At 39.9% G+C, this 25,078-nt stretch overlaps 1 protein-coding gene across 1 annotated transcript; it reads left to right on the top strand.

Annotated features, from left to right (window-relative positions):
• The first annotated feature begins 3,957 nt into the window (after nt 1-3,957).
• Nucleotides 3,958-24,742, top strand: LOC119724359 (structural maintenance of chromosomes protein 4-like). The gene is made up of 25 exons (XM_038195378.1): nt 3,958-4,100; nt 8,457-8,547; nt 9,146-9,342; nt 9,600-9,794; nt 10,885-11,064; nt 11,372-11,536; nt 12,165-12,292; nt 13,029-13,169; nt 13,368-13,518; nt 13,799-13,963; nt 14,130-14,308; nt 14,600-14,840; nt 15,112-15,273; nt 15,564-15,604; nt 15,824-16,011; nt 18,076-18,308; nt 18,830-18,953; nt 19,737-19,926; nt 20,377-20,494; nt 21,012-21,081; nt 21,344-21,474; nt 21,625-21,804; nt 22,103-22,335; nt 22,685-22,868; nt 23,143-24,742. Exons 2-25 carry the CDS (start codon nt 8,490-8,492, stop codon nt 23,344-23,346), a joined length of 3,858 nt encoding a protein of 1,285 aa, XP_038051306.1. The 5' UTR covers nt 3,958-4,100; nt 8,457-8,489; the 3' UTR covers nt 23,347-24,742.
• The last annotated feature ends 336 nt before the right edge of the window (nt 24,743-25,078 follow it).

Raw genomic sequence — 25,078 nt, 5'->3', positions numbered from 1 at the left:
TGGAGACATTATTTATTCTTGGTGATGTTGTGGTTGGGTGCCATAATGTGTCGTGATTTAAATTTGTAAATCACTTCAATGATTTGTAGAAGACCAGTAGAGAATGATTTAATCTCAAATTTTATACATAAATTTATATGATAAATGGCATACAAACTTTATGTGGATTTGTACAATTTTTACAATTTTCTAGATTTTGAATTATGCTGAGTAGATGTTTGGTTAAATATTTAGCCTACTTTATGCATGTATGTGGAATTAGGTCATTGTAAATGGAACTCAATCACACTCGTGTTTGTTTCTAACAAGACTTCAACTTGTTGAACTATTTTTTTGTTTAAAGCCCATCACATTTGTTCAAAATTGTGATCCTGTTGGTTGCATTTTTTCATGTGTTTATTTTAACTCTCTTTATAGTTTTGATTATTTTATTGCTGTTAAAGACATGAGTGGGCAAACGTCGTAATGTTTCCAAGAAACAATAATTTAGTAGGTGTAAAGATTAGATACACCTTTCTTTTGTATATATCTGCACTTGTTGCTTTATAAAAATTCAGTTCACAACTGAAATTACATTGTTGCGATTTATAATCATTTTTTTTTGTAGTGGGTCTGTGGCTGTACATCTAAAAAAAAAAAAGTAGTGTGTGCAAAATTACTAAATTACTAACCAGAAAACGTGAATGAAACGACTTTTTGGGACCACTTTCTCATGGGGCTTATTTTCTTGTTGAATTACCTGATCTCTCCTGAAAGATTGTTTTCTTAATAATTGGCTGTTACTTTAACGAATTCTGTAAATTTAAGTTTCGGACAGTAACCTAACTTATAGTAGCGGATTGTTTCTTCTTTTTTGTTCACTAGGCATCTTAAAAATAGGCTCATTCCTTTTGTTTCTGACACTTTGTAGAATCTACCATTTTACATTGCATTTTCATTTCCATAGTATGATTACTAGGTACTATTTGCAGACAAAAATGATGCGATGTAGTCTGCACAATATAATTTCTTATTATCAGAGGATCTGTAACTGTTTACCGATGGAAGAAAAATAGAAAGAAAATAAAACGATTCTGTTTGGCGAATGAGTTGTGGTTAGTTTTGGTTGAATCGTGGTGTGTATTCCGATCATGGGAACCAACGGTTTTTCATATAGCCGGCCCCTCCCACCCACTCCAGCTGAGCACTGTAACATCAAAAAAAAAACAATTTGGAAACTTAATTGCTTGTGGAAAGTGTAGAAATAAATGTTGCTATTGAATTGAATTGAATTGAATTGACATAAAGCAGCTACTGTGGTGTTTATTTATTTGTTGATAGATTTTCCCGGCCAATTTCCTGAAATGTTCATTCACTTCTGAAAATCAGTCATTCGTTTTCGTTTGAATTTGAATGCACGTCTTTAATCTATTTCAATTTATCGAAGTTCAGGCGTTTTCATTGTACGTGCATCGGTTTGAGAAACGACGGCCAATTACCTACCTGTGCATTCATCTACGCAAGCATACCTTTTCTAAATTGATTTCAGGTACAGGTAACTTGATTGACGGTTAATGAAAAAGAAACCCCTAATTGTATCTGGTGCCGATGACATTAAACTAAAACTGAAATAGAATGGTGAATGTTTGAAATCGCCCTCTAAAAGCGAAAAAGAAGTCTTGTAAATGAATCTGAATTGACATAAACGAATGGTGCTATACTCAATCACTTAATTGATTGAACTGAAATGGAATCGAATGCTAGTGAAAATGAAACGCGTGTTCAGAGCGATTCTCAAATTCAGACGAAATGAATGACCGATTTTCAGAAGTGAATGAACATTTTAGGATACAGGGTGAGTAAAAAAACGAAACCCCAATGTCGGGACTATTGTTTTATTGAAGTTCTGCATGTAGCACTTTCAAAATCTAGGATATAAAAGACCAATTCATCATTCTTTTAGTACAACAATCTTTCAAATCACTCATGTACTTTTCAAGTTACGGAATTTTAAACACAACCACGTACCGTTTTAAAGTTCTGTCCACGGCGAAAACAATTCACACACATCCCTGTATGTGTGATTTGTTTTCGTTTTGCTGAAAGACTAGCACTGACCATTTTGTGATCCGTGGACAGAACCTTAAAACCGTGGTGTGTTTAAAATTCTATATCTTGAAAAGTACGTCAGTGATTTGAATGATTCTTGTACTAAAAGAAAGCATAATTATGTATTGGGCTTTTATCCTAAATTTTGAAAGTGCTACATGCAGAACTTCACTAAAACAATGGTCCCAACATTTGGTTTCTTTTTTTTTTACTCACCGTGTATTTCGTGTTAGATTGGGAAAGGGGCTTGTCGATGTCGCGTGTGAGGGATTAACCAATAATAGGGAAAAGGAGTCCGATTTTCATATAGGAGTCAGATTTACGCCACTGGACACTAGGGACGCTATATTTCATGAAACTTCTCTGCGAGGGTCACATTTCGGGTTTTGTGTTGGGGGCATTTTGGTACTGGGTTAATATTTAGGGGAGGACCCCGCCCCCGCCCCCCCCCCCCCCCCCCCCCCCCCCCCCCGCCCCCCCCCCGCCCCCCCCCCCCCCCCCCCCCCCCCCCCCCCCCCCCCAACATTAACAGCCGGGAAACGTACATATTATTTTATTGGGCACCACCTTACACTAGAGGGCACTCTTCAGGATATAGATGTACAATGTAATGTATATCAATGATCGTACTCGCGCTTCCAAAAAACCGGCGCATTTTAAAAGCTTTTGTACTTTGTTTCTCCACTTTTCAGTGCTATTATATACATTTTGGTTCTTGGGATGTTTGAAAATACCTCGAAATCCGCATTTTTTTTCATCACGAAATTAAAGGTGTTTGTGGGGGGGGGGGGGGGAGGGGGAGGGGGGATTCAATAGCCCATACCCCTGGGCCCAATTTGCTTACCGTTAAGCCAAGCAGCTCTTTGAAATTGGGCCCTGGTCTTAAAGTGGGGGGTATATATCCCCCACCCCAATCCCCCCCCCCCCCTCCCGGGACTTACGCCCCTGAGATGTCATAAAATCTTAACATTTTCTTTACAGAAATTATTTGTTTTTAAGACTGAACTTTTTAATTACTTATATTAACATTTTTAATACTTTAATATAGGTTTTCCCGGCCAATTTTCTAAAATGTTCATTCACTTCTGAAAATCGTACGTCATTCATTTTCATCTGAATTTGAGAATCGCTCTGAGCACGCGTTTCATTTTCGCTACCAGAGCATTCGATTCCATTTGAGTTCAATCAATTAAGTGATCGATTGAGCAGCAAATTTGATAGATAGATAGATAGATAGATAGATAGATAGATAGATAGATAGATAGATAGATAGAGATAGATAGATAGATAGATAGATAGATAGATAGATAGATAGATAGATAGATAGATAGATAGATAGATAGATAGATAGATAGATAGATAGATAGATAGATAGATAGATAGATAGATAGATAGATAGATAGATAGATAGATAGATAGATAGATAGATAGATAGATAGATAGATAGATAGATAGATAGATAGATAAAAGTTATTGACTTTTATCTATCTATCTATCTAGATACATAAATTGGTTAACTATTTTTATTTATTTTTAATTTGCACGTGTCTAGCCTGGCTTGCAAAACCGTGACTTCACTGTATCAATACACGTCATGGATTTTTCGAAGCCTCAACTTTTCAAAACTAATCAGCTGTATACAATTCAAATCTGCCATATTTTTCTGTCACATTACCAAAGTTACAGAATTCTGCTAGAAATCTGCGTAACAATTCATTCTGCTGAATTTTCTGTCAAACTCGGGTTTTTCCGAAAACTTCTTCTGTCAAATTTTGCCGATATCCGGATAAAACGTCACCCAACCTCGTCCTCAGTGCTTACTTTATTTCCAACCTCATAGAGAGTGTGGGCGCGTACTGCTCGACACCCTGAGGACGAGGTAGACAATGGACATCGATTGATTGAACGAGCCTAATATTAGGCATTGTCCAATCACAATCTTCGTTAAAAAGGCGGTCAATGCACAGCGCCATTTTCAATTCTACTTGTTTTGAATTGACAGAGCAAATTGGGTAAGTACTATTTGAACAAAAATTCCCACTCAAATTACTGTTTTGGCGATATAATGAAGAACTATTGTCGATAGACTTTTTACTTTCTACGTAGTGTTAACAACATGGTTAAACAGTGGGGGTAGGGGGGGGGGGGACATTTCTTGAAAAGGGCACTTTTTTGCAGTCGCACATCCGAGCTGAAATGTAGAGACTAGAGTTGGCCTCCGTAATATCAAATACTAAATAGTGGGGGGGGGGGGGGGGGGGGGGGGGGGGGGGGGGGGGGGGGGGGGGCTGGTGCTATCTGTCAGGCATGCAACTTTTACTCGGATCAGCTGATTTCCTCTTTTTTTACTTCCCATGTGTGCCATTGAAAATAGAAAAGGCAGTAGATATTTTGCCGGAGACGGCAAACCTTCAGTATATAACGTTAGTTTGCCGGATATGCACTGAACATGCGCGCAGTTACTGTTTTTTCGTACTTAAACATTTTCCGGTGACAAATTTTAGTCTGGCTCCACCATGCCAATATTATCATTGTATTTTTGTATTTACAAGATGGGAATCAGACCATTTTATAATTTCGGACTTTATTTCCCTTTAAAAAAAGATAGGGGCCTAGTGGATATTTTGCCGGAGGTAATGACGGCAAACTAACGTTTACTAAAGGTTTGCCGGCGGCAATCCATATCAACAGAGGGCGCTGTACTCTTTAAGATAGGGCTGAATTATAAGATGTATTAAATTCCCACCAAAAGTTGTGAAGCACGTTTGGTGTAGTGGTTAAGCAATAGCTCTAGAGAGCGGAATGACCTGGGTTCGATCCCGATCCCCGCCACATTTTAAAGTTTTTTTTTCCCATCCACGAATAAATAAGAATATTCTTCTTTTATTATTTTAACATGTCTCAAACATTTTATTGCAGAGTGTTACATTTTCTTTTTCAGATTTGTGGCTCTGGAGGATTTTTTTTAAAAGGGAAATGAAGTCCGAAATTATAAAATGGTCTGAATCCCATCTTGTGAATACGAGGTTACAACGATAATATTGGCATGGAGCCAGACTAAAATTTGTCACCGGAAAATGTTTAAGTACAAAAAAACAGTAACTGCGCATGTTCAGTGCATATCCGGCAAACTAACGTTTACTAAAGGTTTGCCGTCTCCGGCAAAATATCCACTGCCTTAAAAAAAATCCTCCAGAGCCACAAATCTGAAAAAGAAAAAGTAATACTCTGCAATAAAATGTTTGAGACATATTAAAATAATAAAAGAAGAATATTCTTATTTATTTGGGGATGGGAAAAAAACCCCTTGAATTTGTGGCGGGGATCAGGATTCGAACTCGGACATCCCACTCACTAGAGCCATTGCTTAACCACTGCACCGACTGTGCTACACAACTTTGGTGGGAATTTAATACATGTTATAATTCAGCCCTATCTTAAAGAGTACAGCGCCCTCTGTTGATATGGATTGCCGCCGGCAAACCTTTAGTAAACGTTAGTTTGCCGGCGTTACCTCCGGCAAAATATCCACTACCAATAGAAAAGCACTGTACAATTTACAAAGAAGTCTTGAAAAGATGTTAGTTTCCTCTTTTTTGTGTGACTTCCCAGTTGCATGCCTGATCTGTCAATGGGGGCGCTGTTTAAAACCGACATACTCGTTACTCCTAGATTAGGCTCCGCGTGAGCGGAGCCTCGTAGCTGATAGTTCTTGAACTTGGAGTATAGTGTTGCACACTGTGTACAGACAATATTTGGTGCTTTTCTGTTCAGGGTGATTCATGAGTGAAACTGAAATTAAAAAAACCAGGCACTCAAAATGGCCGATGGCACAAAAAAAGGGTGCGACTTTCTTTTTAAAAACGGCACTTGTCATGCTTGTTAAAAAAGGGGGGCACTTGTTAAAAAAACAAGGGCACTATATCACGAAAGTAAGCGTAAGCGCTGGTGAAAAAAAGGGCATTTGAACAATGTTGAATGGAAAAGGGCAGTCTTTACAAAATATTGGGGGGGGGGGTGGTAATACTTTAATAATAATAGGGGGCCTATCATCAGATGCGTATTGTGTAGCCCCACTTGTGTGGCCTCCGTATTGCTCCGTTGTACGTTGGGCCACACGTCTGGTTTTCCAACCTACTGAGGAGATTAATCCAAAACCGGCACACCTTTTTGGGGCATTTTGTTACATACCACTGCATACGGTTGTATTCTATGATGTCTCATCTTTTGCCCTCCGGGCAGATTAGGTAATCTTTTTTCAAATTTTTAGAGAAATTTAGACACTTTTCTGGAGCCCTTATGTGCCAGTTTGGGATTTAACTCGTCAGTACATTGGGAAACCAGACGTGTGGCCTAACGTACAGCGCAGCAAAACAGTAGGCCACACAAGTTGGGCTAACCTATTGTGCAAACCCGACCCGAAACCGGCCCGACTCAAAACCGACTTCGGGTCGGGTTGGGTCGGTTTGTCCATCATTTGAGTTGGGTCGGGTCGGGTCGGTTTCGGTTTTGCGTTTGCGATTTTCGGGTCGGGTTAGGTCAGTTAAGCCATTTTTGAAAAAACCCGAAATAAACCGAAACAGAATGGAAATTCACATGGTGCACTATTTAGTGCAGAGTCACTGCGCGCGATGCCACTATTGACTATTCAGCACTGAAAATTGTTTGCGGTCTGTCTAAATCGGTCTATAACATGTAGGCCCACCAGTTGGTCACTTTGTGTGTGCCGTATGGCATGATTCCGTTACTGAAAGCCCACATTTTTTTACGCGAAGCGGGTCAGTTCAGGCGCAAAAAAAATGAACACATTTGCCAAAGCCACTTATTTCTTTCGGGTCGGTTCGAATTCGGTTTGTAAAATAAATGTCTCGGTCAGTTTGGTCTTGTCAACCCGACCCGATGCACAACACTAGTAAAAAAAACCTTACCAGGGTCGAGGTCTTTTTTCCCCTCAAGATTCTTTGCAATGCAGGATCCTACAATCGCGTGAATTTACAGAAAGCTTTGTATGCAAGTACTTATAATACTTGTGAAATGACGTGCCGCGTGACAATTTGAGTGTATTTACGCAAGGATGGAGTGTGGCATTGTTTACAACGCCACGTTCATATGTGTAGAGTAACTCTACACCCGTGAACGTGGCGTCAATAACAATGCCACGCCCTTCGACATGTTAAAAATTTTCAACCAGAACATCAGTTGTCCCGAGGTATTACATTTTTGAGGGGAATTTGAATTTTTGAGGGAAATTGGGGGGTAAAATGACAACGTAAAACGCAAAACGAAAATAAAGATGGCGATCACCGCACGATGTACCGTCATGACTGTGAACGCGCAAGGCGCACTAAATTGCAGGGCACCAACTGTAAAACGTGTAGGAAAAACCCTAAGAAACTGTTCAAATTACAAACAAAAGGTGCCATTAGAATTCAGGCAGTACTGGAGTCATAATGTGACACTGACATCAAGTGGAAGGGCGATCGTGTAGTGTAGGGCCCCTGTTTAGTTTCGATCAAATTTTTTGTTACTCAAGAATGACTTTTTCAACCTAAAGCAGACTTTTTTTTTCAATTAAATAGGCGTAGCCAAGGGGTGGGGGTGGTTAGGGGGTTACTTACCCCCCCCCCTCCCCCACTATTGTGAAGACTGCCCTTTTCCATTGAAATGCCCTTTTTTCACCAGGTCTTCCCCACCCCCAAAAAAAATATTTGTAAAGAGTGTCCTTTTGTGAACAAGTGCCCTTTTTTTCTTAACAAGTGTCCTTTATTTTTAAAAAAAAATCAGTCGTGCCCTTTTGTGTGCCATCGGTCGTTACGGGTGCCTTTTTAAAACATTTCGTGCAGGTTTCACCCTGAAAAGCACCATGTGTTGTTAGTTCGTGTGCGTAATCGTCGGTTTTGAACAGCGCCCCATCGACAGATGGTACCAGCCCCCCCCCCCCCTCTCGCTATTGGATTTTATGGAGGCCAAGTGTTCAGATAAAAAAAAACCTGTCAAAATTTCAGCATGGATGTGCAGTAACCTATTCAAGAAATGTTTAAACCCCCCCCCCCATAAAAATGACCTTGCTACGCCCCTGACAGTACAGTGTCTTACCCGTATCTCCCTTATTCATGTAATACATGTAGCTAGAAGTTTTTTTTATGGCACAACAAAAATAACTACAGTGGCTTATGCGGCGCAAATGGCTGATATGCATGTCTTGAGCCCACTTGCAACCAGGTGGACCTACACGAAGCTCTAAGCATGCTAACTAAACAGAAGATATTGCGGCAGCTGTTATGCATGCGCAGAAAGCAATAGGCATATATTCAGGGCATGATATTCTTGTAGAGGGCCTAATTTATATCTATTTCCCCTCTACTTAGTGCCTTTGCAGCATCATTTTTGGGTTGTACAAAATGGATGGACAAATTGAGGAACCTATGGAGACAAATGCTGAATCACAGGAGAATAAAGGTAAAAGTTTAATATTTTGCCTTCTGTTTTATTCAGACTTCTCATAGACAGGGCCAAAACAACCTACATGTAACTTTTCGTTGGATCCACTGATTTCCTCATTTTTTACTTCTCATGAATGCCATTATAAATTGAAAAACACTGTGCAAAGTCTTGTGTGGTTTGGAGTTTTTTTCCTCTAAATTCCCAGTTGCATACCTGTAAGTTGTATGAATGCCAGTAAGCAAATTAGTTGCTAGTTAGATAAGTCCACCTGCATTTTTGATACATGTACAATAGTGTAGTCCAGTCCATCGCACGTCACAAGTCATCACAAACTATCACAAGTCGGTCACAAGTAACTCAGTTTCTAGTCACAAACTATTCATATGAACTTTGACAAATGCATTCCTTAATGAGTCTTCTTCCCTTGATAACTTGTGAAAGGATTTGTGATTTAACATGCATCAACATTGTTATGGACTTGACCACAACTCAAAACTTTCTAGAGTGGAAGAGGGAAACTGATAAAGAATAAAGTCAAACCTACAATTAAATCCACACAAAGAGTTGGAAAACTTGCCGTCATCAGCAAATTCATCGTTTTAATCCCATAAAGAGAATGAGCCTTCTCCAAGCCAGACTGACCCACCGCGGAGTATCAGCCATGAAACATCAATCAACACTTCACAGTCCAGTGTCAATAGTGCAGCTAAACGTCCATCACCAGATGAACCCAGACTCATGATCTCCAAGATTGTCACAGAAAATTTCAAGTCCTATGCTGGGAAGATCTCCCTTGGCCCATTTCACAAGGTAACCTTTTGTGTAAATGACACTGTAAAAATCATCAGTTCCTCATGAAATTATTTGTTTTTACATAACATTAGTGTGCTGTTAAGAAATCTTGTTTTGTTGTTTTGCAAACAATTTGAGATGTCTTAAAGCACTTAAATTACATTTATAGTTACCGGTACACAATGGACCTATCCACCTTAATGTATGATTACACACTTTGCTACAATTTGTCCGTATTTTATTATTTGACAATCATGATGACCTTTTCCTTGTAGAGCTTCTCATGTATAATTGGACCCAACGGAAGTGGCAAGTCCAATGTAATAGACTCCATGCTGTTTGTGTTTGGCTATCGTGCTGCCAAGATCCGCTCCAAGAAGCTCTCAGTCCTGATCCACAAATCAGAACAGCATCGTAACCTGACCAGCTGCACTGTAGCGGTCCACTTCCAGAAGATCATCGACACTGGGGTAACTTTATATACAACATTTGCAAATATCAAAAAAAAAAAAAAATGTGTACCAAATTATTATGAAACAGTACCTTACTGGACTGTTAGTGAGGCAGGCTGTCAGCTGACATTTCAAGAAAAGTGACATTTTTGTATCAATTTCTAACACTGGTCGGCCAACCAGCTTTAGAAAAAAATACTGGGTTTTTTCCAAATATTGCCCCCAATTTCACATGTTTAGTTAGTCCGCATTTTGTTTACAATCGAGTACACCCGTATGGATGGGTACAAGCCAGCTAGACTAGTTCCCTGAACTTACAATTCCCGGACGTCTATAAATTGCTCCGAAATTTCATTAAAGTGGGGTCAAAAAACCAGACTACATGAGCAAGATTGTTTTCTTGGCTTTTCCAGCATCTATGAACTCAAAACTTCAAACAAGTCAGTGTAACAATATTGCTATATAATCCATCCTTTTCTGAATATTACAGCAAAAGCAAGTGTTGTATAATCCCTTTAATTGGTCTGTGTGTATACCTTTCATTATAACAACTGACAACTCAAACTCTCAATTAAAACAACTCAAAAGATTAATATATGTCAGAGAACCATTCAAACCAACACATACCAAAAACTAAATAATTATGAGTAAATAAATACAAACTAATTCTTTAGGCACATTTGCCAAACAAAATAATGCAGCTTATGGCTGCATAAACAAAATGGCAATGAATATTGTAAGCAAAGTATTATTTATGAGTGCAATGGACACTATTTTGTTTCAGGTGACAGATGCAATTCGAATGAAATTATTCTTACCACTGCATGAATGTGAAACATTATTTGTTATATACAACACTTGAATAAATCATTGTCATCTGATTGGTCAGAGCCACCAATCATGTGACCGAGCAATGGAATTTCTATTTAACACCATGAAATGGACCTATTTTTTCGGTGTGGCTGGGCCATGGGTTAGGACAAGTAATTCAATGACGTGATCAAAGATCTACCAATCAGATAACAGGGATTTATTCAGGCATTGTATAAAGAGGTCTATATTAGAACCTAATTATGGATTTGTTTGTTTGTTTGTTGTTTTTTTTCAGCCGGGTGACAATGACTACAATGTGGTTCCCAACAGCACCTTTGTGGTCTCTCGTACTGCTTATCAAGACAGCAGCAGCAATTATTACGTGGATGGAAAGAAAGTCTCTTTCAAAGAGGTCACTGCTCTGCTCAAGTTGAGTGGTGTTGACCTGGATCATAACCGGTTTTTGATCCTACAGGTACATAGGAAATAAGGCTGACACTTATTGTTAGTACATAAACTTTTATTTGACTTATTACTCTTTTTGCAGAATGACTTCCATTACAGTTTAACTGTATGGAGACAATGAAATTGAAAACTATTTATATATATGTTTTGATATTAACTTCATGCCATGCACTGATACTGAAATTGCAATATTTCACACTTTTTTTAAAGTGAAGGAAACACTTGCTACATACGTGTGTGAATGCGTTTCTTGAATACCTCAATTCATTGCAGCCTATTTTCATTCCTGTTCATTTTTCTCTGCAATTCCCTCTCAGGGTGAGGTTGAACAGATAGCCATGATGAAGTCTAAGGCTCAGACAGAGCACGAGGAAGGCATGTTGGAGTATCTAGAGGACATCATTGGCAGCAACCAGTACAAAGAACCTATTGAGGAGATGGCTAAGGCAGTGGAACAACTTAATGAAGAAAGAGGAGAAAAGGTAGAAAGGAGGGCAGGGATGGGTCCAAGGGTGTGCATTATGGGTAGTACAGGAACCGGGTACCCAACTGAAAAAAAACATGGGTACCCAGGTACCCGTTTAAGAAACCCAACCCAAAAGTTCAAATCTCGGAAGTTGCTGTTCAGATTGTTCTTGAAGGTCTGCACGATGTTACCACATCCGTGCATCAATGTATCAAAATACAGGTGTGTACAGTGGGCTTAATAGCGTTACAGTGTAAACTGCAATATTCGTGAGCGTCATAAACGTGAAATATGTTTTGTTTTCCTGTGTAACCTGCTTTTCATTTTGAAAATTCTCCACGCTCAATACCTTTTTGTTTTTTCATTGTCTGAGAAGTTTAATACTAGGTATTTGTAAAATTGGTATGTAAAAATGGGCACCCGATCCCATAATCTGGAACCAGTTCCTGACATCAGCGGTCGGGTACTCCACGTAACTGGTTCTCGATGCACAGCCCTAGATTGGTCCACACTGCCTGATCCTAACTAAATGCTTGCGGCATAGCATTGCATAAAAGTCACATTGTTCAACTTTACCATCACTAAATATGATCAAGCTCTAGCAGTTAATACATATCATCTCACTGTTTCCTTGTGTGTTGTAGTTGGGTCGCGTGAAGGCTGTTGAATCTGAAATGGAGCAACTTGAGAAACCCATGAAGGAAGCTCAGGAATTCCTCAAGACAGAGAATGAAATCACCAAGAAAAAGCACAAGCTGTTCAGCAAATATGTGTAGGTTTTTTTCACAATGTTGTCTTAATTTTAGTTTAAAATTAATAAAACTGCTGCAGACTGCTCTCTGACTGGATTGACCTGAAATACTGAAAAATTGATGGTCTAAAGTTACTATCCTGGTAGAATCTTTGTCAGAGCCATTCTGCAAGGATCGAAATGTTAGGCTGCCCATTTTTTTTAGTTTATCTAACTTTTAGATGTTCATTGACCACAAGTTGTCAGATTATTAACCCTAACCCTCCAAAATCCTCTTTGCAAAATGGATGAGTTTGCAGGATTGAGGCGATGTGGCAAAAGTGTGTGGCTAATTTTGGAGTATGCTTTGTGTCAATTTCTTAGGCTGGACTTTGTTTATGCTCATCCGTGCATAAAGTTAGGCCTAGATTATACTTGAAATCCTCCGCACTGCTCCAGGATGTCACTGGCTGTGCCGCAACATGTTGACAGTGATTGCTGGAGGATTTTGCAGGATGGAGGCAGTGGTCACCCTCCAAGGACCACATTCAAGACTTAACGGAGGATTTGCATGATTGCAACGAGGCTGTATGCAATTTTTACTACATAGAAGCAGTTGGAGGATTTTGCAGGATTGAGGTTGCATCCTAGCAAAAAAATGTCTACTTCATAAATCAAAGGAAAATCCCTTCGGAATACATATAATTCAAGTTAAAGTGGTAAATGCTGTTGCTGAAAAAGCCACACATTTAAACATATAATGTTTCCTTCTGTACAGTCAGGACTGCAATGTGAATGAGAAGAAATCAGAAGAGAAGCGAAACAAAGTGGCCGAGGCCTTCAAGGAGATGAAAGAAGAACTGGACAAGTTTGCTGAGGACAACAAGACCAAAACAAAGGAAAACAAGAAAATATTCAAGTCAGTAAAATTTGCATGTGATCCATCTCCCTATATCTATTGTGGTCTTGATGCCCCAATAAACTAGGTAGAAAATATAATCCAGAAATGTCTATGAGAACTATGGTACAGACTAGATACGTGTAACAGCTAAAATATGGCTGTGGAGTTTCCAAACTCTTTTTCCCCTTTTTAATAATTCCATGTTTCACATCACAGGACGTATGAAAAACTGTCAGAGATTGCAGAACAGAAGAAGGCAGACTTTGCAGAGTTTGAACAACAAGATGTGAAGTGTCGGGAAGACCTGAAACATACCAAGGAGAAACAGAAGAAACTTGTCAAGAGTCTGCAGAAAGAAAAGACCAAAGTATGATCAGTTAAAAGACTTGACAGGTTTTGTTTTAATCTGGGAATGCTGTCAGTTTCATGTTCAAAAGCACATGTAGAAATGTTGAGAGTGTTTTCTCAATGTTTCAGATAGTATACCCTTTCTAATAAAGTTCTGTTGGTCTTGCCTTGGGAGTTCTTTCAGAATCAAAGCTTCTTCACAAAACAAATTGATATTCACATAGTGACATCCACAAACCCATAGGTAATGAAAGCACTGATAAGGTTATGAATCATTTACTGTCATTGTCCTGTGCCAGTTGGAGGAGTTACAAGCAGTGCCAGCCAAGAGTGAGCAGGAGATTAAGGAGCTGGAGGCCGGTAAGGAAACTTTGGAGAAAAGACTGAAAACAGAAGAAGCTAAGATGGGAGAGATTATGGCCTCCCTCAAGACAGAGACACAGGATCTACAAGCTGAGAAAGATGTAAGTTGGTCCGTGTGATCAGTACATGTAAATACAAAAGTACTCAAAGAGATGTTTGCAGCCTTGTCTGGGCAAAACAAAATGCATATATTGAGTCCAGTTCCTGACCATTTCTTACAACAAAAATAGCTTTGAAACTACACCCCTATCAATTCCAATTTACCAGGTGAAAGAAGAGCAGTTGATGGGTATGCAGAAGGCTGTCAACGAGGCCAAGTCCAAGAAAGCTGAGGCAGACTTTGAGCTTGAGACTCAGGTCAAGAAACAAGGCAGTGCCAAGGCTAAGCTGGAGAAGGCTAAAGCTGATCTGGAGAACACGACAACGACGCTAGCTGAACGGAAAGGGTAAGGCACCGTGCATCCCATTTCCTCAGCTTTACGTTGGTAAAATACAGGGCAAATAATAGATAATAAATGAAAATTGTAAAGACCAGTCCACCGTCCAATATTGGATTGTTTTGCTGGATTAAGTCCAAGCATTAATCCTAACAGTCCTGAATCCTCCAATGGTTTTCCACACATCGTAGGGAACTAGAGTTAAGACCGCCTTAATGTTTGAATAACCAGCTGTATTTCAGTAGACTTGTAAGACTTGGAAATGAACTTGACTGCAACTTTACTCCTTTTTTCAATCAGTTCCATCAAGGAATTGGAGCGGCAAATCCCACAGCTCCAGAGCCAACTGCCCAAGGCCCAGAGTGACCTTGCCACAATCAAGCAAGCCGAGGCCAAGGCTTCTCAGGAGCTGCACGCCTTGGTCACCAAGGTAGAAGAGGCTCGTAGCTCCTTACAATCTGCCAGGGATCGTGGGGCGGTCCTGGAGGGGCTGATGGAGCAGGCAAGACGGGGCAAGATTACAGGCATTCATGGAAGATTGGTAAGCACTTGTCAATGGTCATTCTGAATCAGCGATGTGAAAAGAAACTAATTTAGGGTGCTGTGAAATATGTATGGTTTCCTTGTGTACTTCAGATTTCCTGCTGGAATGTTCCTGCACAATGGAATAGTTGCACAGGTGCCCCTCATTGGTGAAGTGCAGAAAGGTGAAGGGTATCAATGTCATTCATTACAGGACCCAATTTCATGGCTAGGCTTAATTCTCACAAAGAATTACATTTGTTTGTGTTTTTTTGTCTTTGTGATTGTAGGGTGATCTTGGAGCCATTGATGAGAAATATGACGTAGCCATCTCTACTGCCTGTGGTGCACTGGATAACATCGTGGTGAACAACATTGAGACAGCAGAGAAATGTGTCAAGTTTTTGAGAGATAACAATGTGGGGGTTGCCACCTTCATCGCTATGGACAAGGTATCAGGCAACACTTCTTTCCATTCAGACATCTTAATGTATTCCTGAAAGCAATGTTTAATCGCAATAATCAAAGAGTACAATTTTAGGAATTATTTTTGTAGACTCTCATTGGGACTTAAAACTTTGAAAAGGTTTAAGATCGAATGAGAAAATGAGCCTCCAGAACTTTGACGCTGCATTGTGGCTTTTACAAAATATTGCTCTTGTAATTATTTGTTTCTCTACAGTTTTTTGTTGTGTCGTTTCCTATCTGATACATTCAAAGTTATATCATTTTTCAACTTCAGATGGAAGAGCGGGCTAGGAATGCACAAGTGAAGTTCAATGCGTAAGTATCCTTACACTTATCCTCACGGTGTCAGTTCATTGCATCTGTATGTTTCTACTAAAAGAAAACTCTAAATTGTTTATATAAATAACCATAAAGATTACACATAAGTAAGTCAATATTCACAAAATGATGCAGCATGAGTAGACTATCTTACGTATATGAGATTGACCCAACTTTTTGTGTGTGTATGTTGCACTCTCACATGTTTGTCTACAGTCCAGAGAATGTTCCCCGTCTTTATGACCTAGTGCGCATGAAGGATCCCAAGTTTGCTGGAGCTTTCTTCTATGCTCTGGGTAACACACTGGTAGCCAAGGACCTAGACCAAGCTACTAGGATTGGACTGCAGGGAAGCAAGCGCCATCGTGTGGTCACACTGAATGGACAGCTGATTGAGGCAACAGGTAAAGTGGGCATTGTAGTAACAGCATTTGTCAGACAAAACGGGCGATTCCCAGTAAAGTGCGACAGCAAATGGTTGCCACGGAGAGTTGACAAACAACAAAAACATGGCGGATTTGCTGTGGTTCAAAGGTATAGTCCATCATTTGTAATTTGTGCATTTTGTTCGTTTGAAGCAACAAACATGCTCAAAATCTAAAGAAGGGTCTGAACAACTAACCTGATGAAGTTTCTGCTCAGCTTCAGCTGTACATTTCGAGAAAAACAGCATTCTAGGATCTAGATTTCAAATCAAAAGTTGCTGAATCATGTTTTGAATTGTGCCTGAATTCAGCGTCCGAGACACGTTCACACTGAGCATATTGCAGTTACGGGATGTTGCGCACTGATCCGACGAATTATAGCAGCGCGCGCGTTTGCGTCGTGTCAACGCTTGCGCTCATTTCGCCGAATTAAAAAACGAACTACTAATGGAAATTTTAAGATGCACCATTGGAAAGGCCTTCTTTCGTTGATTTATTCAAAATGACAGCTTGCCAGAAGGAATAATTTCACAGGGTGTTTAGTCCCCTTACTATCTTTCAACCAAGTATGTTTTTCAACAATAATTATGTCAGTTACTTTTTGGATAGCTGCAAATGATGGACTGTAGCTTTAAACGAATGCCACTAGACAACTTGAGGAATTTTTTTATAAATTGAGGCATATTCTGCCGCCTCACAAAAAATACATTGTGATAAAAAGAAAAGACAAAAAAATACTTGTATCGTACGCTTACGAAACTACAACTACAATGTTAAGTGTCCCGCGCCACGGCGCATTTGTTGACCATCTCTCACAATGAACTGCGAAAAATTGACTGGCTGTGGCAACTTCTTGGTGGCACACTGTATTGGAAATGGCCCGTATGGGCCAAAGGGGAATGTTTATATTCAATGCAAAATTGATATGCCATATTGGTTGAGGATTGATCACTAAAGTTTTTTAAACTCTATATACATTGTACATTGTAATTTCTTGTACATCCTGTGGCACTCTCCACTTTTCTTAGTTTCAGTTAACCCTTGTAGGGTATACAAAACATTGTGGATCACATGTTGAACTTTTTTGTTTTTTCGCCAACGCTTCAGGTGTGTTGGGGTTGCTGTAAAGCAACTTATAGTGCTTGCACTTTTCCCACTACCTGATTTGTTTTGTTTAGTATTAATAATGATAACATGGCTATTGGTATGAGGGAGTTGGGTTGGCAAAGCGATACTTTCCTCGCCTTTCACGACTTTGACCCGGGTTTGTTACCTGCCTGGGCCAATGTGGATTTATTTTTCAGTCCCTACCTGATTCTTTGAGTTTCTTCAGAATACTCTTCTCTTCTGGGGTTTTCCTCCCACATCTTAAAGGGAATGTACAACATTTGCTTTTGCTGCAATTTTCAGAAATAAATGGATTTGGAGGATCAGTATGTAATAGCAAATATTGTTACACTGACTTGTTTCACATTTTGGGTTCGTAGATGCTAGAAAAACCAAGAAAACCAATCATATTCTTGTAGTCTGGTTCCCTGACGCCACTTAAGATGAACCAAAGCAATTTATAGACTTGGGGAATTGTAAGATCATGAGGATCAGTCTAGCAGGCTTGTAGTCTTCACAGGTGTGTAATCAATTGCAAAGAAAACGCAGACAAACTAAATATGAAAAATTAGGAGCACTTTTTGAAAAAAAAGCCAGTTTTTTTTCAACGCTGGTCGGCCGACCAGCGTTGGCAAAATACACTTTTTCTTGAAAATGTCAGCACGCCAGGAGCCGCAACTTTAAAGGATGCTTTAGACTGTCATTCCCTAACAATCCAGTGAGATATTTCATGATAATTTGATCATTTTATTTTGTGATGTTTGCAAATTTTGTATCCTCCCTTTAACCTGTAATTTCTTCACATTGTCTTCTCTTTATTTGAACCCATGGGAGACAGTGGGTTCCACTGAATGAGCTACCCAGTTGAAATAAGAATTAAATAAATATAATCTTTACAATAAGAGCTGATTTATTTGGTACGTTCTGTCCTTCCAGGCACAATGAGTGGTGGGGGCAAGCAGGTGGCCAAGGGACGCATGGGCTGTGCCGTGGTGGTGGACATCACCCCAGAGCAGTTTGCTGCCATGGAGCGTGAGCTGGAGGCTAAACGCACAGCCACAGCTGAGTGTAGGGACAGGCTGAGAGAGTTAGAGCAAGGGGCCCATGAGCTGGAGAAACAACTGAATGAAACCAAACTGACTCTCAAGAAACACAATATGGATATAAAGGTAATGCTTTGCTGTTTAGTGTGCTTTTAATCCTTTGTTTCAATTATAGGAAGTACAGCCCAAGAAACTGAAATTAAATTCAAAATTTAGTCGTTGAGAATGTTCTGTTGCAATGAATTTTGCAAGATACTTGATGGATCAAACTTGGCGAAGTTCGGGCAAGGACCATTAGTCAAATAGTGGTTGATTTGTGACGTACCTTACGCCTGCGCACTGATAGCAACGTGCGAACGTCTCTAGTCAAACGCTGGTCAAAATGTCATCGCAAATCTTCTGGATCCTGGCTCCCTGCTAGCGTTATGAATGCGCGCGGATATTGGTTACCAGCGAAGCAACCAACCCCAGTAGGCTGGTTCCAAATAGTCGACTAGCGTAGTCAACCACCGTTGACTAGACAGTGTTCGGGCAAACGTTAGTTAACCATTGGTCAACTATAGTCCTTGCGCGAACTTGGCCATAGATGAAACTTGTTCTCAAAATTGGATTGCATCAAGATTGTCTTTTTCTCAATTATATTTTAGGCCAAGGCTGAGCAGGAGGTGACATTACGAGACCAGATCAAGGAACTAGAGACAGTGTATAAGAACTCAGGCAAGGATGTTGACATGACTGCACTGGAGAAGAATGCTGCCAAGTACACCAAGGGTAGGCCATGCTGTGTTTGATCAGTAAAGTCCTTGATTTACAGTACAGTACCTACTATTTCCAACCCAGACTGACCAACAAGCTCAGTAATTCAAAGTGATGAGACGTCTCCACTAGTGAGCTTGTGAATGTCTTCCCATTAAACTTAATATTTTATGTGTGTAGTTTTGTGATTTTTATATTATAACTATGCAATTCAGCTTTTAGCTGTGAACTGGTATGACAAATATGAATGAATGAATGGGGAACAACTCTTGAAAACAACTTTATATATAAGTGCACATAAAAATGGTTGTTGGAATGTGCAAAATGATATTGATATTAATCTATTATTCAGTTTGGTGCACTGTTTAAAATTAATAAGTGCATGCGCTGCGGAAACTTCCATATATGGATATACCTCTGCTATTTAAATTGTGGATGTGTCTAACATATGACACAGTAAGTCGCCCATACCAATCTCCTTTTCTTTCATGTCCTGCGCAAATGAACAGACTTCTAAAGAAATTAGACCATTTGTTCTCATAATGGGAAGAATTCCATAAATGGACATCACTAATATTTCCCTGCAGTGACCTATCAGTCATCAGAAAGCGATAACATGTCATAAAAAGTCAAATTTAGCAGGGAAAATATTGAAGCATTTTATGAGAAGGCACTTGGAATTTTTCAGACCAGTCTCATAGGGTTTGTGCACAGGGTGTCAAGTGATGTCCAGGTATGTAACTCTTTCCCTCAAAACTCCTGTCTGATCAATGACAATTGTTCCACTTTCCCTTTCAGAATACAACAAAGTGGCTGATGCTGCAGCCAAGGTTGAGGGAGAAGTCAAGGTCTTACACGATAGAATCATGGAGATAGGAAGCACTAAGATGAAATCTCAGCAGGCTAAGCTGGATAAGGTGACTAAGGAAATTGATGAAACTTCCACAGGCATCACCAAGGCCAAGGTGGCCATCAAGAATGCTAAAAGGTAGGTGACACTTGGGTCATTCTTGTTGTGTCTGTCTGTATTGAATTTGCTAGCATAATGCTCAGCCTGGACAGAGAAATGCTTACTTAAGGTCGGTTCAAACATGATGCAACTGTGAGATTTGAAATGCATTGAATAAAATTTGCAAATGCATCTCCAGATGATAAACAGAGCACACTGTTCAAAACATCAAGTTAAAACAACTAGGTCTTCTCAGAACCACACAACTCAGAAGAGATAAAATTCATATGGTGTTTCCACAAACCTTCCATACTTTATTCATGTCCATCATGTAAACCTACAAGTCTCATTTTTCGCCTTGCATGTTACTTGATTTTACAGATTCAGAAAGATTTTTATCAAGCATTTCTAACAACTAGTAGCTGCAAAGATGTAAATGGTCCTTACCCATCTGTTTTAGACATGGTTGTAATTTTGTCTTCATCTCAGGAACATCAAGCGTGCAGAGGAGAGTGTGGAGAACATGGAAAAGGAAGAGAAGGAGAACGCTGAGACAATGCAGAAGATTGAGGTGGAATTTAAGCGACTTGAAGATGATGCTACAAGGGTGAGACTTACAGTCCAAAAATGTTTCTGTTTCTTAATAGTGCGTACTACCTGCGATAACTCACTAGAGAGATATTAAAATAACAATACTCAGAATACTTTCATCCCTACAGAACCATTTGTGAAAATATGGCCACCTTCAGATCTTGAGAATGCACCAAGCTGTATGAAATATGATCTTACAGAAACTATGGAAGAAGGCAGTCCTTGACTCTGGCACCTAGTCATATTCTGTGTTTCTTTTGTATGATAGAGGCAATATAGTCCCATTGATTTGCCCATATGCATATCTAGTAGCTGTCAGAATGAAAAATAGTTTTGACACCGACAAAAGCAATAATGCTTTATTACAAGCAAAGTCAAATTGGATTTTATGTGCTTCTTTGGATTGTTGTATTTGAGTGGACATTGTAAATAACACAGCAACATGATTTTAGGAGTTTTTTGGTCAATGTATATTAAATCCAAAATACCTTTACAGTTGTATCAACCTGTCACCTTGTTTACTGCATATGCAGGTTTTGGAGGCGTTCAGAGAGGCGGAGATGCAAATGAAGGACATGGAGGGCCAACTGGAAAAGAGCAAAGGTCTGTCAGCTTTTTTAGTCACATCAAATATAAAAATCATTGATACTTTCATTGCTAATCTGTGGCAAAATCCCAAATGGCAGTCATCAGTAGCCATTTTCCAACTTGGGCTTTGGAAGGTACACAGGATGGTAAGAAGCAATTAGTGCTCAAGAATACTGGCCTTCTCAGACTGGACTCAAACCTACAATCTGCAGAAATTACTATCAGGTGTTGATTGCTTGAATTTATTGTATCCTTTTTTCTCTCTATCTTTGGGCAGTTGAGCTTGAGAAACTTCAGCAGCAAGAGTCTGAGATCAAGAAGAGACAGGTAGAGGTCAAACATGAGCTGGAGAAATACGACTCTCTGGTCAAAGAGAACCAACAGAAAGGCAAACACTGGAAGAAAGAGGTAAAGGGTCTAAGGTTTGGATGACATACAGCAAAATTGCTTTGCTTGTTATTGTGGTTCACTGGGAAGCTGGGTGGGCTAGTGGAGATTGCACAACTGTTGTCTGCTGCTAACATTTCCAATGTTGTTTTTTCCTGATTTTATCCATAGCTCGGGAAGCTGGAGCTGCATGCTCTGGTCGGAGAGACCTCTGAATCTCTCGAGGAGCTGAGTGAGGAACAGTTGGCCGGTATTGATACAGAGGAAGTCCAGTATGAGATCACAGTCTGTGAGGAACAGCTAGCCAAGATGAGCCCCAACCTGGCTGCTATACAACAGTACAAGAAAAAGGTCCGCCACAATCCAATAGAGGGCACCATAACGCTTACTTAGGGATATCCTGACAAGATTGCCAATACTCAAGCACAATGCAAGGCCCTACTGCCCTCTTACCTACCACTTCGAAAGAAGCAGTGAAGAAAACCTTGATTTAGTTTCTAAACCTTAACCAAATGCCAACTTTTTATCAGTGCACAATGTAGGTTTTGGTGTTTGCCCAAGTTTGCGTGGCGAGCTGTATTGACATATTATCATACATTTGAAGCACTATAATAAAATCTTTTGTTGTCACCTGCATTGGTTCTCTCAGGAGGAAGCCTACCTAGCTCGCGTAGCAGAATACGATGCCCTGACTGAGTCTCGTAATGCCCAGCGTCGCTCCTTGGAAGACATGCGCAAGCAGCGTCTTGACATGTTCATGCGAGGCTTTGGCTCCATCAATGAATACCTGAAGGAGATGTATCAGATGATCACGCTGGGTGGAGACGCTGAGCTGGAGCTAGTAGACAGTCTGGATCCATTCTCTGAAGGAATTGTCTTCAGGTTAGTAACTGAGTTCCATGAGTTTTGTCCGTCATGTGCAGAGGTTTAACGACTGCTCAGACAAGGAGGACCTAGCACATGAGGTTTTCTCAGCCAAGGAGGACCTAGCACATGGGGTTTTCAGTGCAAAATGTGATGGAAAATCATGGTGAAATGGTCATCCATAGTTTGGATTTTGGACTTTGTGGATTCATTCTTCGTGGACTCATTTTTCTTTAATTTAATGCTAATGGATGAACTTATGTTAGCACATCAGACCCATTTCCAGTATTTTTCACCCGAACCTTTTCACTTTGTGTCTATATGACAAGCTGATGTGCGTCTCTCTCTCTCTTTTTTTTTTAACTAGTGTTCGCCCACCCAAGAAGAGCTGGAAGAATATTTGCAACCTGTCTGGCGGTGAGAAGACACTGAGCTCCTTGTCTCTTGTCTTTGCCTTGCATCAGTTCAAGCCTAACCCACTCTATGTCATGGATGAGATTGATGCTGCCTTAGACTTCAAGAATGTCTCCATTGTAGGACACTACATTAAGGTATGCACTCTATGCGTGTGTGTTTCTGGCATTGCTATGGGCTCCGTGCAAAAGTACCCCCTGCAACGGTAGCGAAGGGAGAGTTGGGGGAGACCACTTGGATTGACATTTGAACACATTGACTATGATGCCTGACGTTCACGCGAAGACTTCATGGGTTTGTGCACATTCAAAGTAAAATAAGTCATGAAATAAACATTTGTTTCCTTATGCTAGTGTATGAATCTCAAGATGTGTGGAAACTCTTCATTTTTTTCTTTGATTGTTCACTCAGGAGCGAACCAAGAATGCGCAGTTCATTGTCATCTCGCTGCGTAACAACATGTTTGAGTTGGCCGATCGTCTGGTAGGCATCTACAAGACACACAACTGCTCTAAGACGGTTTCTATTAACCCCCGCAAGCTGGCGGCTCAACAGCCACCACTGACTGAGCAACAGCAGCAGCAGCAGCAGCAGCAACCTGTCACCTGCTCTTGAGGACACAATCCACAGCCATACAATAGACAGGAAATATTCTTCTTGGAATACTGCACCAGGTGGGCAGATAATTCACATGGACTTGCCGAATTTTCTTTTGTTTGCCAGAATTGTTTTTCCAGCATGGTTTATACACTTAATTGCATTTCGACGAGTTCGGAAGGTCAGTTCTTGTGTGAAGCTCATTTTCTATTCTTTTTCCATTGTAATCATGTGTCACCTTTTAATACCGGAGCTTGAGGCCGTTCATGTGGTTGAAGTGAAAGATGCTGTCCAGGCAGATTCCAGCCACTTTAACTGAGCAACCTACACCATATTACACCCAACTTCCATATCTTAAAGCTAGAGTGGACTGCAGCTATCCAAAACATGACCAACCAAAATACTTACTTATTAAAAAGCTTACTTGGTTTAAAGATGCAATGACACTTTAAAACTCTCTGTGAAATTATTCCTTCTGGCATGCTGTCATTTTACAGAAAACATTAAAAAGGTCATTTCCAAAGATGTGTCAAGTGACACATTTTTGGAAATTAGCAGTTGGTTTGAAATTGGGTGAATGGGTGTGCACAAGCATTGACACAGTTCAGTATGTGACATCACATAGCTGCAATTGGCCGTTTGAGAATGGATGCTGATAATACGGGCGCAGTTGAAAATATGGCTCGGCAACTTTTGAATTAAAATCGAGATCCCAGAATGGTGCTTCCTCAGGAATATACAGCATTCACAGAGCTAAAACTTTGTCAGATTGTTCAGCACCCTTTTCTTAAGATTTTGAGCTTTTTGTTGCTTCAAAGGAAAAAGACTGCTCAAATTACAAATGATTCTCTCTGCCTTTAATCCATTGTACAATTCTATTGATGGGAAAAATAACATTGTTGAAACTGTACAGCACAGTGGTCGTGTGAACACAATATGCTATTGCACTTGTCCGATATGAAAATAGGTAAACTCACATGTAAATACATCATTTGACATAAAATTCTATTAGCCTTAGAAGTGTAGGATTATTGTATTCCAGTTCACCTGGTCCTTTGTGGCATGCCAGTCAGATTTGGCCTTTAGGTATCTGTCATGCAAGAACCAGGTTGTATAAATGTGGAATGCATTGAATCACGCTTGGAAATTACCGGTAATTGTTTATGTAAATATATGTACACAGAAGTCATAAGAGTTGCTGGGTGTTTTGTAGATGTCCGTTAGTTATGCAGCACAGTTTTCTATCAGGGCCGAGTCTGGCCCAACTTTGTTACTCCTTTCTCTCCTTGAGTTGATGATTTTTTTCAACTGTGTAGAGCACACAGTGTTAATGTAAATATTTAAAAGTTTTGTTTTGGGTTTTTATTTAAACCATTTGGTAATAAATGAGAAAAGACAAGTAGTAAGTCCAAAACTGTTCATGATTTCCTTTTATTTTGGTTTCTTTTGTTTCACTCATCTTCTTTGATTTGAAACCATTTTTTTTTTACATTTCAGTTCTTTAGTTGTTGACATTTCTCCACATTCACAAAGAGTCAATTTATTCACCTGCAAATGGTACAACTTGATGTGTCAACCTTTGTGTGGCCACACAATTCCAATCATTGTTGTGCTGGAGGTCTGTACATGTTGATGAATTAGTGCAGACAGGATACTAGCCTTGCGTACAAAAGCTGTACTTAGTCACCTGTAGTTTCCTTTTGCACTTTGTCCTTGAATTATTTTCAACCCCAGTTGCCTACTTTGTCTG

The sequence above is a fragment of the Patiria miniata genome, unplaced genomic scaffold, assembly GCF_015706575.1.
Source record: "Patiria miniata isolate m_02_andy unplaced genomic scaffold, ASM1570657v1 HiC_scaffold_18, whole genome shotgun sequence".
Classification (NCBI taxonomy): Eukaryota; Metazoa; Echinodermata; class Asteroidea; order Valvatida; family Asterinidae; genus Patiria; species Patiria miniata.
The sequence above is the reverse complement of the archived record's forward strand: the minus strand, read 5'-3'. Positions and strand labels throughout refer to the sequence as shown.

Excerpts from the sequence above, each read along its gene's own strand:
- LOC119724359 (XM_038195378.1), top strand. The coding sequence starts at position 8,490 with ATGGATGGACAAATTGAGGAACCTATGGAGACAAATGCTGAATCACAG. Across the intron at positions 11,537-12,164 it reads ATGAAGAAAGAGGAGAAAAG|TTGGGTCGCGTGAAGGCTGT; the intron begins GTAGAAAGGAGG and ends TGTGTGTTGTAG. Across the intron at positions 13,170-13,367 it reads GAAAACAAGAAAATATTCAA|GACGTATGAAAAACTGTCAG; the intron begins GTCAGTAAAATT and ends TTCACATCACAG.